Source organism: Crinia signifera, chromosome 11, assembly GCF_055691185.1.
Source record: "Crinia signifera chromosome 11, ASM5569118v1, whole genome shotgun sequence".
NCBI classification, from domain to species: Eukaryota; Metazoa; Chordata; class Amphibia; order Anura; family Myobatrachidae; genus Crinia; species Crinia signifera.
Genome location: NC_139227.1, coordinates 57,139,802 through 57,159,297, shown reverse-complemented (window position 1 = coordinate 57,159,297; position 19,496 = coordinate 57,139,802). Strand labels below are relative to the sequence as shown.

The window sequence follows — 19,496 nt, the reverse complement described above, 5'->3', positions numbered from 1 at the left end:
CAATACCCACCATTCATCACTGCACACGGCTTCCCATCTCAGCCGGCAGCGTGTCGGAGCTCTCTTCTACCTTCTCCGGCGGACGCCACAAAGCCATCGCTCCGGGTTGAGCCCTCAACATCTCTGGGTTCCCCGTCAGAGCCGCAGTCACAGTAACACCACGGACACCGGGTCGAGCCATATTCAACATCGTGCTCCCCGGCCCCCCCAGTTATCCATCTGAAGGAGGGTGAGCATATGGTCCAGGACATTAGTGCGTCTCCTGCATATTATCCATCTGCGCTATACACGCTAAAAAGGTGCTACGCTACTTGTCCTCTGTGCAAAACTTATCTGCCTGCTTTCATCAATATTGGCTTGTGTTTTCCGCAATTCCTTTCTGCCCCTGCTATCTAACAGCTTAATATTGCTAACTAACAAGACTGGCTACAATTCTTGTGTGATCCTTGCTCCTTGCTAATAAGCATTTATTCATGATCCAAGTGGAGAGTGTCTTCTGCCATATACACATATTTACCTATTGAGCATGCCTTATTGTATTTGTTTTTATTAATGTATATTTGTATTAATGTAAAAGTATATATCTTTTTATAAATTCTCCTTTTTTTATATACATAAAATTTGTTACATTATTAATGAGTGTCTCCGGTTGTCCTTTTGTTCAGCAAGGCTCATAGGCTTTATAGCATTGATTTAGCAGCGCAGGTGTAACCAAATCAGGTTCGATGTCATGCATATTGTAAGACATCAGGAAGGTGCGCATTACTGCCAGTCCGTGTGCTTGCGGAATGCTTGTATATAAGCTGGTCACATCCATGGTGACCAGCCAAGCCTCATCTGGAATGAATTCTAAAGCGGACAGAGAGTTCAAGAAGGCAGTAGTGTCCTTAATATATGACTTCTGTATGGCAATGATGGGTTGGACGATGGCATCCAAGAATTGTGAAATGGGTTGTACGATGGAATCTGGGGCGCTAATGATGGGGCGACCTGGAGGGTGCTGGGAGGATATATATATATATATATATATTTATTAATGATTTGTGGTTTATCATCAGTGGAGATTTAATGAGGGGTTTGCAGTGACGTGAGCAGGCACAATGGATTGGTACAATATCTGGCGGTGTGTACTGTTCCACAGCCCCAATTTGTGGGCAAGGGATGTGTACCCGCTCAGACTACTTCCCCGAGTCAGTCAGGTGCAGCATATGGACTGTGTTTCCGATGCTGATCACCTGCCGCTCAGTGGGAGATCGTCAGCCGCGACCGTTATGCAGTGTTAAGCAGGGATCATGGTGTACACGTATAACACCTCCGACACTTTGCCAATCAGGTACCAGAGATCAGTCGGTGATAGGCGGGACACACCGCTGCTCTGTCAACACGGGCCCAGTGTCGACTGGCGTCCGTGGGTAGCGCTGCCATTTTAAGCTAAACAGAAATCAAAATACATTCATGGGGGGAGGGGAGCAGGGGGGATGCACACACTGTGGGTACAATGGTCTGCGTACGCTTCGCAAACAAGCTTCTCAGGACCAGAGAAGCTTGTTTGCGAAGCGTACGCAGATCATTGTACCCACAGTGTGTGCATCCCCCCTGCTCCCCTCCCCCATGAATGTATTTTGATAACCATTGCAGCCAAAATACATATATATATATATATATATATACACATACATACATACATACATACACACACACATATATATATATATATATGTTTTAGAGACTTTGAGTAGCGTGTGCTGTTTAAGAAGAACCAACTTATTTCAGGGAGATAGTGCAGCGGGGGAACCCCTGTGTGAGGATCGAGTATCATTTTTAATACGTTTGTCTGTGTCAATTTGTGTATATTTTATGTCAATATTTCACAACATTTTATAAAGAAATCAATAAAGGTTACATTTTATGTGAAATTCACCTCCTGTGCACCACACAGTGACACCCTTTCCTTTTTTCTATTTAATTGCCTTGTATTGTGTCCGTGGTAGCACCCCCTCCCTTAATTAATTACAGTGATTATCCTATTAGAGGGGTTTCCTATCATATTTAATCAATACACCTTCAGTGCGACTGGAACATCTCCGTTTTTTGTGTCATACAGAAAATATGGTGCGCTGTCCCCTAGTTAGCCAACTTGGCAGAGCATACAGAGAATACGGAGAGCTGTCACCTAGTTATCCAATATAACAGAACATACAGAGAATATGGAGCACTGTCACCTAGTTATCCAATATAACAGAACATACAGAGAACACGGAGAGATGTCCCCTAGTTATCCAATATAACAGAACATACAGAGAATATGGGGCTCTGTCCCCTAGTTATCCAACTTGGCAGAGCATACAGAGAATGGGTGTGGTATGTTTCTCCGACAGTCGGGATCCCGACTGCCCGGACTCAGACACTGTGGCCAGCGCAACAAAGCCCCTTGCGGGCTCGCTGCTCTCGCCACTCTGCGGGCACCGATTCTCCCTCTATTGGGGTCGTGGACCCCCACGAGGGAAAATAGCCGACGGCCGTCGGGAATCCGGCCGTCAGTGTTTTAACAGTCGGGATCCCGACGTCGGGTTAATGACTGTCGGGATCCCGACTGTCGGGACCCCGTCCGGCACCCACAGAGAATACGGAGAGCTGTCCCCTACTTATTCAATATACTGTAACAGAACATAGAGAATATGGAGCGCTGTCCCCTAGTTATCCAATATAACAGAACATACAGAGAATATGAAGCGCTGTCCTCTAGTTATCCAGTATAGCAGAATATACGGAGATTATGGAGCGCTGTCCTCTAGTTATCCAGGATAACAGAACATACAGAGAATATGGAGCACTGTTCCCATCCACAGCAGTTATTGGCCGGACACGAGCAAGAACACGAATATTCCCTTTGAATACAGGATTGTATCGTCTAGTAGCTATCACCTTACATGTTCCAGGAACATGTCCCACCCCACAAACACACACACACACAATGTAACCAGATTGCGGCACGGTCCCCTAGTTATCCAATATAACAGAACATACAGAGAATATGGAGCGCTGTCCCCTAGTTATCCAATATAACAGAACCTACAGAGAATATGGGGAGCTGTCCCCTAGTTATCTAATATATCAGAACATACAGAGAATATGGAGCGCTGTCCCCTAGTTGTCCAATATAAACAGAACATACAGAGAATATGAAGCACTGTCCCCTAGTTATCCAATATTACAGAACATACAGAGTATATGAAGCTCTGTCCTCTAGTTATCCATTATAGCAGAACATACAGAGAATAAGGAGCGCGGTCTCCTAGTTATCCAATATAGCAGAACATATGTAGAATATGGAGCGCTGTCCACTAGTTATCCAATATAACAGAATATGGAGCGCTGTCCCCTAGTTATGCAATATAGCAGAACATACAGAGAACATGGAGCGCTGTCCTCTAGTTATCCAATATAACAGAACATACAGAGAACACGGAGAGTTGTCCCCTAGTTATCCAATATAACAGAACATACAGAGAATACAGAGAGTTGTCCCCTAGTTATCCAATATAACAGAACATACAGAGAATATGGAGCACTGTCACCTAGTTATCCAATATAACAGAACATACAAAGAACACGGAGAGATGTCCCCTAGTTATCCAATATAACAGAACATACAGCGAATATGGGGCGCTGTCCCCTAGTTATCCAACTTGGCAGAGCATACAGAGAATGGGTGTGGTATGTTTCTCCGACAGTCGGGATCCCGACTGCCCGGACTCAGATAGCGTGGTCAGCGCAACAAAGCCCCTTGCGGGCTCGCTGCTCTCGCCGCGGGCACCTATTCTCCCTCTATGGTGGTCGTGGACCCCCACGAGGGAAAATAGCCGACGGCCGTTGGGAATCCGGCCGTCAGTGTTTTAATAGTCGGGATCCCGACTGTCGGGACCTGGTCCGGCACCCACAGAGAATAGGGAGAGCTGTCCCCTAGTTATCCAATATACTATAACAGAACATAGAGAATATGGAGCACTGTTCCCTAGTTATCCAATATATCAGAACATACAGAGAATATGGCGCAATGTCCACTAGTTATGGGGACAAAGGGAGCCACCATGGCGACCAGTGGCAGATAAGGGGGAGGGCTGCAAGGGGGGACACTAGCCAGCGTAGAGAAGGGGCTGTGAGGCTAAGCCCCGTCCCCATTTTGTCACCTCTGAAGGTCAGCTGTCCAGTAGGGCAGCTGGACCTTATCAGAAGGGGAGGGGAGGTAAGGAGAGTTAAGAGAGAGTAAGTGGGAGCGGGCCCCGAACACACACTCACCAGAGAAGTTAGTGTTGGGAAATCGATCATGCGCCGATGTATCGATTTCCTTATCTATTAATTACCTTATTTGACCTCAGTGTGAAGACCCCTTAGAGCTCCGTGAGAGTGTAACCTTATATGATATGACCAGTAACGATGACCACAGATACAAGGTTTAGCTCTGATTTAATGATGACAAAACGACATATTTATACATAACATACAGTGCTGGTTCAATTACATGATTGGTTAATATTTGGTGCAGAGGTAGGGGAATAACAGCATAGAGGTGGGGTGGCTTATACGTCGCCTTACAGGGGAGTGTAGCATTCGTAAGTTATGAGAAATCACAGAATGTACTATTCCTGACGAAAGTTACAAAGTACGGGCTAGCAAGCGAGAACTGGAAACAAGCCAGAACATAACTTCTTGAGATAAGCAAGAACAGAGACTATAACACAGAGAAACAAGATGGCTGATTAACCCTTCAAAGAGAAACAAGATGGCTGATTAACCCTTCAGTTAGCAGCAGCAGCATCACGGCACCAGCTCAGCCTCTGGCCGATCAGCCAGCACTTTAGCCAGGGAGAAGTTAGCAGCACCATCTCCCAGCATCAGGCAGACAAAGCCAGGTGAAGTGAGAGTGTTACATTCAGGCTCCCAGCTTTACCAGGGCACAGGAGAACTGATTACAGACAGCTGCAGCATTGCCAGACACTGCAGGCAGCAGCCACATTGGTTAGACAGCCGGATGAGCAAAGCAGAGATCGCTCCTCAGAGGCAGCATGATGATGCAGCAGCAGGAGGAGGTAGCAAAGAAGTAGAGATGGGCAGTACGATTCATTGGAATGAGTTGAGTCGCACGGCTCAGCTCAGTAAAGTGTGTTGAGTCAGTGACTCGACTCTCGAGTCACAACTCATATGGAATTACAGGCACAGGGAGACAGTGCAGGGCTCACAGCACACTCAGGGACTTGCAGAGTCTCTGTCCCTCAGTGTGTGCTGTGTGCAGGCAGACAGGATGTTAGTCAGTGGCTTGGCTCATGAGTAGTGTGGAATTGCAGGCACAGGGAGACAGTGCAGGGCTCACAGCACACTCAGTGAGTTGCAGAGGCTCAGTCACTCAGTGTGCAGGGAAGACAGGAAGTAAGACAGTGGCTTGGCTCACAACTCTTAGTGAGTTGCAGAGGCTCAGTGAGCTGGCAGACAGGAAGTAAGACAGTGGCTTGGCTCACAACTCTTAGTGAGTTGCAGAGGCTCAGTGAGCTGGCAGACAGGAAATAAGACAGTGGCTTGGCTCACAACTCTTAGTGAGTTGCAGAGGCTCAGTCACTCAGTGTGCAGGGAAGACAGGAAATAAGACAGTGGCTTGGCTCACAACTCTTATGCCCCTTTCAGACCGCACTTTTAAAACGGTAAATTGCCGTTTTTTTACCGTTTTAAAATGGTAATGTGTGCGGTCTGAAAGGTCCAGTCCCACTTAACCGGTTAGAAAATGCCGTTTTTTCTAACCGGTTAAAATGCAGGGTCCTACCCGTTTCTGAACCGGTATTTTAGCGCAAAAATCGGCTCAGAAACGGTATTTAGGACCCAGCCAATGAGCTGGGTCCTAAATTCAGCACAGTGAATACTTAATGAGCGCTCATTAAGTATTCACAGCACTGGAGCCCCCCCCGCGCGTGTCGACACCCCCCGCGCGCGTGTCGACGGCCCCCCCGCGTGTCGACCCCCCCGCGCGTGTCGGCGCCCCCCCCCCCCGTGTCGACTTACCCCGTGCCGGTATCTCCGTTGTGGTTCCCGGCACTGCAGCTCAGTATGCTCGGAAAGCACTTATGAAAAAAGTGTCTTTCAGAAAATGGCTGCCCCCCATACGGAAGACAGTTTTTTTAAACAGGGTTTCCTATGGGGCAGCCATTTTCTGGAAGACACTTTTTTCATAAGTGCTTTCCGAGCATACTGAGCTGCAGTCCACAACGGAGGTACCGGCACGGGGTAAGTCGACACGGGGGGGGGGGCGCCTACACGCGGGGTGGGGTGGGGGGGGCGTCGACACGTGTGGGGGGCGTCGACATGCGCGGGGGCGTCGACATGCGCGGGGGGGCGTCGACATGCTCTCGGTCGACACGCGAGGGGGGGGGGGAGCTGCACGGAGGGGAGGGCTGAAGGCTGCACTGGCTTTGACCCTGTATTTGGAAAGTTTCCAAAAACGGGTCTGTCAGTGTCAAAAAATCGGCACTTAAACGGTAATATACCGTTTAAGTGCTGCGGTGTGAAAGGGGTTTTATCTGGCAGACCCGTTTTTGGAAACGTTTCCAAATACAGGGTCAAAGCCAGTTATGCGGTCTGAAAGCAGCATTAGTGAGTTGCAGAGGCTCAGTGTGCTGGCAGACAGGAAATAAGACAGTGGCTTGGATCACAACTCATTTGGAATTGAAGCAGGGCAGGCACAGAGAGACAGTGCAAGGCTCACAACACATTAGGGAGCTGCAGAGGCTCAGTCCCTTGCTGCTGCTTAGTAACCGAACCAGCTTTAATAATGATTGTGCAGTTCATCTGGCAGAGGCAGGCAGCTGCTTATGCAATGAATGTTAATAATATACCAACATAGATTCAGTGTTATGTAATTACTATGTAATTTACAATTTTTATTTAAATATTCTGGTGGTCTTGGATTTACAAATATATATCTATAGATATATATAGATGAATATCTATAGATATATAATCTATAGATATATATATATATATATCTATATATCATCCCCTATTAGCCTGCAGGGGGTGTGCCACAGTCACACTGGCTGAGCTGAGCACAGTGCACTGCGGAGGCTGCTGCTGATTCTGATCCATCAGCGAGTCATCAGATCACTACTGAATAACTGAGCCTGCACACAGTGAGAACTGTCTCAACTCTCACTGCAGGCTCAGGGATTCGTCCAAGGCACAGCAGCCCTGCACGACTCATGAGTCATGTGAGCTAAGCTTAGAGCTCATGTCCCTGCCTCCCTCCCCCCCCACTAGAAGTTACCCAGGTTTGCTGGCCAATAATAGCTGAGCACACTGCTCAGCCCCGCCCCTGTGTCATTGACTGACATGTTTCATCACCAATAAAATTATCTCCACTCTTCCAGGCCCCCCTCTGAGGCAAAGGGAGTTGGGACTCGGGACTGCTGTCTCTGTCTGCACTAATGCTGCTGCTGCTGCTGTCTCGACTCATCCAACAGTGAGTGGCTCGAGTCATGTATTCAGCTTAATGACTCGAGTCACTGAGTCGAGACAGCGATTCACTAGCCATCTCTACAAAGAAGGGATGCCCTGGAAGAGTATGGGTGCCCCCACTGCGTTTTCGGGAGGAAACAGAGGCAAACTTACATCCAGCAGCTGGGGGAAAGGCACCACAGAGTCACGGACCAAAGAGTCATGCAGCTCAGGCGCCACCTGGTGGCCGGAGGAGGAGGGGGGGGGGGGGGGGGGGGGGGAGAGAAAGCAGGTTGCAATTTGCAAAGAAACTTTCAGCTACAGCCAGAGCCACAGCAAGGGACAACACTGCAATCAATCCAGGGTAGAGATGGGCAAAACGGCTGGCAGTGAAAAGATCCGGATCGTTCACACGGATCTCCGGCTCACATTGAAAAAGGGTTAATTTTATATTAACAAAGCATAGAATCTCGCGAGAGGTCGATAGCTCTCGCAAGATTTCACCTGTACTTAATTTCTTTCGTATCCACTGAGCGGGAGGGTGGGTCGTGAGTCCCAGCTGATATAGAGGTTTGTGCTATTGTACGTTTTGGTTTTAAATTTTTCTCATCATCTGAGGAGAGGGGATGTATTTTATTTAATTCACAATAATCAAAGTATTGGTTTGGGAAGGTGAATAACACACGGGGTCTGAGGGATGGGAGTCTGGAGGGGGGGGGGGGGGAGAGGAGCAGGCATTCCTTTCAGCACAAAGGGTCTTAAAGCCCATCACCCTCTTCCTCCCTTATCTCCCCCTCCCCCCAAGCTTGTTGTGGGTGTTATCAGCGTATCAGTAGTATTGTTTGTTTTGTAAGAAAAGAAGGTAAAAGCTGCCCATACACTAGCCGATTTTGGTCAGATTTCGGCCAGATCAGTCGGATCTGGCCGAAATCGGACCAAAATCGGCTAGTTCTGATGCCCCCTCAGATCCGATGCGCGGTCCCGTGCGCATTGGATCTGCGTCGGGTGGTCGGACCTGCTTCACGTCCGACCACCCGACTTGGGACCTAGTCTGTAGTGGTAGTGGGGTGGCGGGGTGGGCGGCGGGTGCAGGGTCCGGGGCGGCTCTGCAGAAACACTGCGCTGGTCAGCGGCGGCAGTGTTTTGAAAACAATTCAAACGATAGGCCTGCCGCTGATTGGCTGAGGGAGAGAGCGCTCCCAGCCAATCATCAACGAGGTCGCTGATTGGTTGAGAGCGCATCCTCTCTCAGCGGCCAGCCTATAGTTTGAATTGTTTTCAAAACACTGCCACCGCTGACCGCACGGTCTCCGCAGTGACCATCCAGCCGGACACTGTGGAGACTCCTGCCCGCCCTGGACCCCATCCAGCTCGGACTCCAGGCCCCCTGCAGCTCCCCGGGAATTTACATGGGATAAATCGCATGCAATTTATCCCATTTGAAAAATGGCACATCAAGTGGAGCTGTCGGAAGAGCTCAGAGGACATTAGGTCCGACTTGTCTTTCAGGCAAGTTGGCCTAATGTATGGGGGCCAAGGAGACAAGAGGTCCCAGAGGCCTTTGCAGCACATTTACGGTTAAGGCACGGCCACCTATAGTACTTGGTTGCAGCGCTAACCAAGGTTCAGCAAGTTCTGGGTCATTTTACAAGCGTAACAATAGCGCAATCATTAAACTTTTATAAATAACATCCAGTCATAGAGGTAGTAAGCCCCCCTCCCCCAAGAGCAACATGATAGGGGTGCAGACTGGGCATGGGTAAGCGTATATGCTCATGCTTAGGGGGAATACATAGATATTTGGAGTACGTGCTTTTCCATGCAGGTATACATACTAGTGCAAATCTCTGCATAGGATACATAAGAGAGAAGGGCATGTTTGTATCAAGCAAGGATTGTTTTATATGCACAGGGATGCTCACAGGTATAACAGCAAGCCATTTATTCTGTTTCCTTTATTCTCTATGATCTGTCGGAGCAGTACCGAGAGGCAGAGATGCACGCATTATGTACTCACGCAGCACTTCGGGTGGAGGTCTCATGGACCGGAGAAGCCATACTGGCCTGCTGACAACAAAGCATCGTGAGCTTGTTTCAGAGAAGGGAGGCAGCCATCAGACAGCGTGTCCGGTCAGACAGACAGTGCCAATTGTGCTTGACCAGGACAGCAGTACCAGCATGGTTGAGGCATAGTGGACTGGAACACTGGCAAAGATGTTGCTTAGGTTTGCGCACCTGCATTGAATTCTGGAGCAGCCGGAGGGGAGCCGGCGTACCCCGGTACACTGCACAATTGCAGACAGGTAATAAAAGGGAACTTAGTGATATGGATAGCAGGATTGCGGGGCCCAGTCACAATGCCGCTAGGTTGGCATAGTACTGTAGGAGGGAAGATGTATGGCAGGATCTGACTGTAGGAAAAAGGAGGGTGGAGGTGCAGGAAGCTAATAAGAAATGCAGAGCTTGTGCATGGCACAGGGGTACTGCCAAAGGCAAATAGTTCCGTCTCGCAGCTGTAGTCAAAAAAAAGGTTATGGGCTGTTAAAGGGACCATAGCAGTAGTCTAAATGTGGGTAAGGGCACACAATGCAGACTTTACTTGCCTTGGGGCAGGAAGGTGGGATGCATGCGGTGTATTAGAACACCACAGGTCTATTCGCGAGGCGGGTTACTCAGTAGCGGGGCGTCGGCAGAGTCGTTATGGCAGTATTTGCAGGACGATATCTACATAAGATGGAGGGTAGCCTAGGAGTAATATTGGTGCCTGGGGAATAATAGGTCCATAGTTCCAAGTCTGAGATAAGACACTATGGAAAATAATTTTGGCATGAGAATGGCAGATATCCATGCAAGGGGCAGTTTAGGCTTAGTGGGGTTTTATTAATCAGGTATGGCTAGGTCACACCTCAATCAAGTTAACACATGAGCAGTAATGTTTGGGAATGCAGGGCATGTGCAGTGTCCCGGGTGCCAAGGGGGCATATACCTTAGCGGCAAGTAGCATGTTATATCATCTGTGTCAGAAATTATGGTCTAAGTAAATTTTGTGCAGCTGCAAATTAGTTAAGTTTTAGAGGTGATATTTACACAGCAGAAGTTGCTGGGGAAGGCCATGAATAGGAGCGGTTAGGGATGCCAATCCCGGGGCATTTTTTCAATCCTGGGATTTGGGATTGAAAAATGCTCAATCCCGAGTTTGGCCTCCCTAATAAAAAAAAAAAAAAAACATGACCCCGCTCCTAAAATATCACTGTAAATGCAACAGCCACCCCGCCTGCCTGCCAGCCAATCTTCCCCATCCCCCCTGCCCTACACTGTCACTTACAGAGGTAGTGGTGACAGGCAGCAGCAGGACCGACCATCCATCTCCAGGGTCGGGCGGGCTATAGCAGCACAGCGGGCATGTGGCTGGGCATAAGGTATATGCCCCCTTGGCACACGGGACACTGCACATGCCCTGCATTCCCAAACATTACTGCTCATGTGTTAACTTGATTGAGGTGTGACCTAGCCATGCCTGACCTGATTAATAAAACCCCACTACGCCTAAGCTGCCCCTTGCATGGATCCGACCATCCATCTCCAGCAGCGGGGCGGGCTGGCGATAGCAGCACAGCGGGCATGTGGCTGGGCGTCCGGATCCCTGACAGTGTGCTGCACTGACATGCATGGTGGCGGACGGGCAGCGCAGCGTGGCGTGATGTCAGGTAAGTTAGAAGGAGCCGCAGATGGAAGGGAGCAAGTATATATATGGGCAGAGGTGAATTCTCAGTTTTTTATCGAGTGCGCACAGGACGCACGCCCTGAATGAACAGACCGGCCAAGGGAGCTGGCACACGTAGCACAGCATATTGGTCCCAATGAGTGCGAAGCCTTACTAGTCAAGTTTGCATGTCAGGGCAGTTTGGTGGTGCAACTTAGGTTGGAGGAGTTGGTATTTATTCATTAACAGTTTGTCATTTAGCGCAGCATATTCTGTGGCGCTTTACACTAGGAGACAGTGATACAAAAAAATTGGTATTTACAGACAGCAAAGGTATGAGGGCCCTACTCGCAAGCTTACAATCTAATCTATAGGGAAATAGGCATTGATTCACAAGGATAGTGGCGTGAAATAGGGGTTCAAGTTCCGACTTGCTTTACATTAATGTAGGGATGCCTTGGGCTGTGCAAATACATGTCGGAGTTGGACCAAGTAGGCAAGGGAAGGTGGTTACAGCTAGTCAATCACAGGGACACGACATGCTGCCCAGTGTTGGCAGCACAGAATTTAGTTTTAACCTGCTGTATGCAGGTCAACAGCTCCCCATAAACATGATAGCACCTTTTAATGGGCACAGAGCTGGGCTGGAGCTCTGGGAAATTTTGGTGCACATTCTTCCAGAATAGGAGCGGCTGAGGTTAAGGGATCGGCAGAAGGCATTAAATGATCAGGAGTGGGGAAGCCTGACTGTTACAAAAGGGAAAGAGAAAAAGTACTCTCTTTTTTTTTTTTTGTAAGCCAGACAGGAGATACCAGTCCCACCTGGCTTCTGAGTCCCATGAGGGAAATACAGCTCCAGCACTTTTAAACCAAAAAAGAATCAGTAATAGCACCTGCTAAATCGATTGGGAGGTGGTAAGATCCCCTTTCAGGGGAACCAATATATTCCTGCTCCATATTTGTATAATTTCATATAACTTTTTATATACTTCTATTTTTTTACCTATAGGATTTGATAGAAAGTGTTACATGTGTTAACAAAAAGCAACTTTTGGGAGACCATAAATAATTGATACAAGGATTGACATATTGACACAAAATATAAAATAATTTTTCTATCATTCTTTCTGTTGTTATTTTCTAAATTCTGGCACACTGTAGACAAGACACATCGCTCATCACCCACCAATGCTGATAGCACATGGGAGAAAGCAGCATGTTGAGGAGTCTGTATGTGTAACCAATCTAATCCTTGCTCTATTATCACTTTCTGGGTACACTCATTTACGATTGAAGTGACAATTCCTTGCAAGGGCATCAGCCAACCAGGGGGGTCTCTTCCCTAACGTGAACAGAAGTAACCCAATTTTTCCATATCCACATCTGCAACTGTCGCACGGATCCAACCCGCTCAATTGTGGGCATTGGTTGAGCCAATCCACTAACGACAATCAGCAGCAGTTGCCGTGCAACAATCACTCTGCAGGGATATACTGACACACTTCTACCGACTCAGTTTTCCATCTTTTATACTCCTATTCTTACCATCTGTCTTTACTCCTTAGTATCCCCCCTTTTTTTCTCCAAAAAATTGCTAAAAAATAGAGCAGTGCTATCTTGAGACCAGCAGGTGGTGCTATAATAACTAAAGTATATTGACTTTGTGCATTTGCTGAAATTTCTTTTCCCTTTTTTCCCTGATACCAGGGGCATACTGTTTTTCTCAATGTCACGCAAGGATATGTATTTTTAGACATTGAACACACAGTTGACTAAATTCGCTATTCACCCATAATATAGAGGTGTCCTTACTATTTCCGTCAGATAGGCAGTTACACATTATATTGATCAGGGAAAGTAATTTAAACCTGACAAAATACTGCCTACCTCAGACGGGGTTGCACATATAAGAATTTGTATGTATATGTTTTGTGTGTCATGTATGTGTTGTGTCTTGTTCGAATCTACCAGAAAACTCTTTTATGATTAAAAAAAAAAAAAAAAAAAGAGTACTTTTTCTCTTTCCCTTTTTGACTGTACTTTACTCTCAGGGGAGCACCTCCACACCCTTTATTTGTGCCGAGGCACCCTTATTCTTGTATTGTGGATAATTCACTGATATTCTCTACCCAGTAAACAATTTTTGGTGGGTATTAGTGCATAGGTTACTGTCCCGTCCCCCGTTACCCCATGTTAACACTGTTACAAAAGGGAATTAGAACCAGGGTCTGCGTAGGGGCAAGCAGCAAGTTAAAGGCAATAAATAGCAAGCTCCCCCTCCCCTTTTTTAATGGACATTGCAGGCGGTATGGTGGCTTAGTGGTCTAGGTGCATGGTTCCCCGGCATGCAGTTATGGTGATGACCATTATTTTATTTTATTTACAGTTACTTATATAGCGCAGCAGATTCCGTTGCGCTTCACAATTGGAGACAACAGTGATTCTACAAACTGGGTAGATACAAACCGACATGTAGGTAGGAGGGCCCTGCTCACAAGCTTACAGTCTAGAGGAATAATAGGAGGGATACATAAGGATAGGATTCCATAGCATGGAAGTCCCACCAGATTACAGGACGGTCCCGAGGGGATGCAATTAGATATGAATGCTACTGGAGGTTGTCCTAAATATGATAAACTTGAAGAGGTGAGTTTCAGGGAATGCTTGAAATTTGTAGGCTAGAGGAAAGTGTGCGTGGGAGGACACCAATGGGTTCAGCGTTACCCATGGTAGGAAGCAAGTGTTGGGCAGGGGCCACTATGGGTTCTTAAGCTTACTTAAAGACCAGTTTATTACACAAATGGTAGAAACTCCAACTCGTGATGAGGCGCTCTTGGACTTAGTATTAACAAATAACACAGACTTAGTTTCAAACACAAAAGTAATTGAACAATTAGGGAACAGTGATCACAATATGGTTTCACTGGAAATCAACTTCAGTAAATTACATCAAAAAGGATCTGCAAAAATACTAAACTTCAGAAAAGCGAACTTTGAATTATTCAGGGAAGCCCTAACAGGAATTGGGTGGGAAACGGTTATGGAGGGAAAAAATGCAGAGGAAATGTGGGATACTCTAAAAAAGGTGCTTGATTCACTAACTATTGAATACATTCCTAAAGTAACTAAGGGTAAATTCAACAAAAAAAAGCCACCATGGTTGGACAAAAAAGTAAGGTCAGCTATCAACAGTAAAACCAGAGCCTTTAAATTCTATAAAAATAACTTGAATGAGGAGGCGTTCGCAAAACACAAAGAATCAAACAAAACTTGTAAAGGGGTAATTAAAGCAGCTAAAATATTATATGAAGAGTGCATAGCCACTGAAAGCAAAACCAACCCAAAGAAGTTTTTTAAATACATAAATAGTAAACTTTTAATTAAGGAAAACATAGGCCCACTAACTGATACTAGTGGAAAAAGTGTTACTGAGGACAAGGGAAAAGCAAAACTGTTAAATGAATTCTTCTCATCAGTATTTACTAAGGGAGAGCAGACTGTGGAACGAACATTTACCACAAACGGGACAAATAAGCCAGATCTCATTGTGGATTTCACGCCGAAGGAAATAATACTGAGGCTAAGCAAACTCAAAGCAAATAAATCAACAGGGCCAGATGGGATTCATCCAAGGGTATTAATGGAATTAAGGGATGAACTAGCTACCCCCCTACAATATATCTTTAGCAAGTCACTATTGTCAGGTATAGTACCAAAAGATTGGAGAATACCAGAGGTAGTGCCAATATTCAAAAAAGGAAGATCCCGCTAATTACAGACCCGTTAGTTTAACATCAATTGTGGGTAAACTATTTGAAGGATTTTTAAGAGATGGTATCCAGGAAAATTTAGACCATCACAGTCTACTCAGTACTAACCAACATGGGTTCGTGAAAATTCTGGCATGTATTAAGAGGGGAATGGAAACTAGGGACTCAAGGGTAATTATGCCACTGCATAAAGCATTGGTGAGACCTCACCTCGAGTACGGAGTGCAGTTCTGGGCCCCACACTATAAAAAGGACATCATAGAATTAGAAGCAATTTGGGACTATTTACATTGGAAAAGAGACGTTTAAGGGGGGACATGCTCAACATGTACAAGTATATCAAGGGCCAATATAAGGAACTGTCACACACGCTCTTTTCTACTAGAAAGGAATCTAGGACACGAGGGCATGAGTAAAAAAAGATTTCATTCAGCTAGTAGAAAGAATTTCTTTACGGTCAGAACAGTCAAACTCTGGAACTCTCTTCCCAGAGAGGTGGTAACGGCTGGCTCATTAAATGCGTTCAAGGCAAAGTTGGACAAACATTTACTGGAGAAAAACATCCATGGGTACAAATAAGAAATATAATCTGTCTGTAAAATATCAGAACCTACCAAATCAGCAATGGATATCTATACCAGGTTGAACTAGATGGACGCAAGTCTTTTTTCAGCCTTACTATGTAACTCCAGTACTACTCGTTGGGCGTACGAGTGCCACATGGGGTGGACACAGGTTGAAGTCAGTGCATTGCCTGGGAGTCAGGGAAATTACATGGGGGCAATTAGGAAAAGCGGCTCTAGGAGCGGAGGCAATGTTTGGCCAGAGGCCCGAGGTGGCAATGGCACCTGGGAGGCAGCGACACGGTTAAGATAGTGACTGGAGAGGATTAGGTGGAGGAAGGAGTATGTGGAGTGGCCACATAGGCAGTGGAAAAACGTGCACTTGGCATAGCGAGCATAATCCCAAGGTTGGCTTGGCAGGAGACAAAGGCGGGTGCCGTAACTGATAAAGCTGGTAAGAGATGGAATACAGCCAGGAGGAAGCTGGTCCATAACAGGGGCGGGACCATTGTGAGGCATGTGGAGACCACATATCAGTGTGCTGGTTGTGCAGGAGCGAGGGAGTGCACCCATGGGAATATGGGGCTGGAGTTGCGTGGCAAGGTCATTCAAAGAGTCTCGGAGCAGGTTTGAGGTTGCTGTCGCAGGGTGGGGGCTTCGGTCCTCGGTAGGCCGTGGGCCTCATGTGGCATGGGGAAAGAGGTGAGCAAGACATGTTATGCAATGGTACGGAAGGGGATGTCAGACGGCCAAGCATATTCACCAGGCCGCACACCCCAGGTGGTAAGGGAGGGGGTCGGGGTTGCCAATACCCGTCAGGGCAAGCCGCAACCCACCCCCGACTGTGGTTGGAGGGGAGGCGGGACCACAGGTCGCGTCTCCACCCATAGGTACGGAGGAGGGGACGCGGGACGCATCGTGCCCGCATAGGAATATACAACCGCACACTGTCGCCTAGACTTAGCCTGGACTTGCTGTGACATAACTCCTGTCTTATTCTCTTCTCATTGCAGGTAAAATATCATTCATGCAACAGTCATATTTGAACTAGCATCCCTGTGATTAGTATACTGCATTGTCTAGGTAAAATATCATTCATGCAACAGTCATATTTGAACTAGCATCACCATACCTCCCAACATGACCCTCTCCAGGAGGGACACAATGCTCTGCTTCTGGACTTTCCTCTTAATGTATGATTGCCATCATTGTTTTCAACAGGTTTACTAATAAGAAAGGCATTTCTCCACAGGTAATGGCAATCATACATTTAGAGGGAAGTCCAGAAACAGAGCATTGTGTCCCTCCTGGAGAGGGTCATGTTGGGAGGTATGGCATCACTGTGATTAGTATACTGCATTGTCTAGGTAAAATATCATTCATGCAACAGTCATATTTGAACTAGCATCACTGTGATTAGTATACTGCATTGTCTAGGTAAATGTACAATTTTATTTTTAAAATTAGATAGTGACTTAAAATTGACTAGTGACTTGGACATAGTCTGTAACATCTCACCATTTGCTTATCTCAGTTTTATTGCTCACTTTCTCTAGTGGGAGAGGGGCTTTGGGTGCGGTCTTAATTACTGAAGTTAGAAACAGCTTTTACAGACCTACTTATTAGAGTATAGGAGGCTGACTAAAGAAATCTGGCTTTAGAAATTTTGTCAGAATTCAAAGTAGGAAGATTCTAAGTAGGAATATACAACCGCACACTGTCGCCTAGACTAAGGGGGATATTCAATCGCCGTCGTGCATCTCCCGTGGGGGAGATGCTCGACGGGACCTATTCAATGCTGTCTTCCCCGACAGCATTGAACAGGGTTTCCTGGCAGAACGAACCCGACATCTCTAGCTGTCGGGCTCGTTCTGCCGAGAACAGCCGGGAAGTGACGAGCTGCCGGCTGCATCTCGTCACTTCCCGGCCGCAACTCGCGGCCACGCCCCCTTCTCGTCCCGCTGCAGGCGGGACATTGAATCCCGCCTGCATGTTCTCGGTCAAACTGACCGAGAACGGGACTGGGTCACGGCAGGCGAGCAAGCTCGTCTGCCGTGACCCGAAGATTGAATACCCCCCTTAGCCTGGACTTAAACTGGACAGAAACTGAAGGAAACTACAATCAACATAAGTGCAACTCTTAACTGCTAAAACTTTGAATATTACTCTTTCTGCTTGCATATGCACTGTCTGTTTTGAAAATGCACACCTCTCCTGCTCTTCCATTGATAATGGGTGTCCCCCAACATTTTATTCTTGGCCCTCTTCTTCTCTATCTCTACATGTCCTCTCTGGGTGAGCTTATTTGCTCACTTAACTTCCACTATCACCTCAATGCTGATAATACTAAAATCTTCCGATCCTTTCCTGATCGCTCTCCCTCTATCCTCACTCATATCTCCAACTGTCTCTCTGCTGTCTACTCCTGGATGGCCCAGCGCTTTTTTAGACTTAAAATATTAAAGACTAAGCTGACCTTTTCCCACCCTCCTGCATAAAACCTGACAATCTCTCAACCTAACCTGTTTAAGCTCACTTCTTCACCTTCTGTGTCACCCCAGTCTAACCCTCCCCTTTTAGAATGTAAGCTCTCACGAGCAGGGCCCTCTCTCCTTATGTGCCTTTCTTAGAATATATAAACCTCTGCCACCCTGATAATTGCTTCAGTGTCCTGTCCCCTGGTGCAACTATCCATATTAACCATGTACTTGTCCTAAACTGTCTTGTACTGTAATTTGTTATGTGTTTTTGATTATAACTATGCTCTGTAAAGCGCTGCGGAATCTGTGTGCGCTATATAAGAAACTGTTAATAAATAAAAAAAATAGTCGGGCCGAGCGCGCCTCCACCCATAGGTTGATCAGGAGGGGCGGGATGTCGGGCCGGACACGCCCCATCCATTTTAGATCGAAAATTGCTCACCAATCCTTTCCTGGCCCTGCGACATATGGTGTAAGGTTATGGTTGAAGTGTTTTTAAATTTAATAAAAGCTATGACAGTTTTTGGCCCAATTGAAAGTGTTGCCTTGTTTATTTGGGTCAAAGCGTCAGCCTCTCCCCTTTATCCAATATAGCAGAACATACAGAGAATATGGAGCGCTGTCCCTTTGTTTCCAATATAAGAGAACAAACAGAAAATATGGTGCGCTATCCCTTAGTTATCCAACTTGGATAACTAACATACAGAGAATACGGAGAGATGTCCCCTAGTTATCAAATATAACAGAACATACAGAGAATATGAAGCGTTGTCCCCTAGTTATACAATATAACAATATACAGAGAATACAGGGAGCTGTCCCCTATTTTTCCAATATAACAGAACATACAGAGAATATGGAGTTCTGTCCCCTAGTTATCCAATATATCAGAACATACAGAGAATATGGAGCGCTGTCCCCTAGTTATCCAATATAACAGAACATACAGAGAATATGGAGCGCTGTCCTCTAGTTATCCAGTATAGCAGAACATACAGAGAATATAGGGCGCGGCCCCCTAGTAATCCAATATGGCAGAACATACAGAGAATATGGAGCACTGTCCCCTAGTTATCCAATATACTGTAACAGAACATACAGAGAATATGGAGCGCTGTCCCCTAGTTATCCAATATAGCAGAACATAACAGAGAATATGGAGCCCTGTCCCCTAGTTATCCAATCGCCATCTCTGCAGGGGTGCCATCTGCCGATAACTGCTCAGCTGCCACACCATCAAGGTTGTGATTGAATGTGAAGAAGGCCCACTATGCATTGTGTATTACACACCTGTCACTATGTATTGTGTATTACACACTCGCCTTACACACATGTCACTATGTGGAATGTATTGCACTCTCACCTCTCAGACGCATGAGCTGGTTGTGACACTCTTTTCGGAGGTGAAGTTCCTGCCTGTATTTGGAGAGAAGATCACAATTTGCCTCTTGGACGCTGGTCACAGCCTGGGAGAACTGACAGAAGGCAGAACAATAGTAAT

The 19,496-nt window shown here is 46.6% G+C and overlaps 1 protein-coding gene across 1 annotated transcript in view; it reads right to left on the bottom strand.

Annotated features, from left to right (window-relative positions):
- KIFC3 (kinesin family member C3) overlaps nt 1-19,466 on the bottom strand; it is a 45,426-nt gene extending 25,960 nt beyond the window's left edge. Inside the window, exon 1 of the mRNA XM_083165316.1 lies at nt 19,359-19,466. Within this exon, the coding sequence (XP_083021442.1) occupies nt 19,359-19,371 (13 nt within the window). The 5' untranslated portion in view covers nt 19,372-19,466. The remainder of the gene's footprint in view (nt 1-19,358) is intronic.
- Nucleotides 19,467-19,496: the final 30 nt, after the last annotated feature.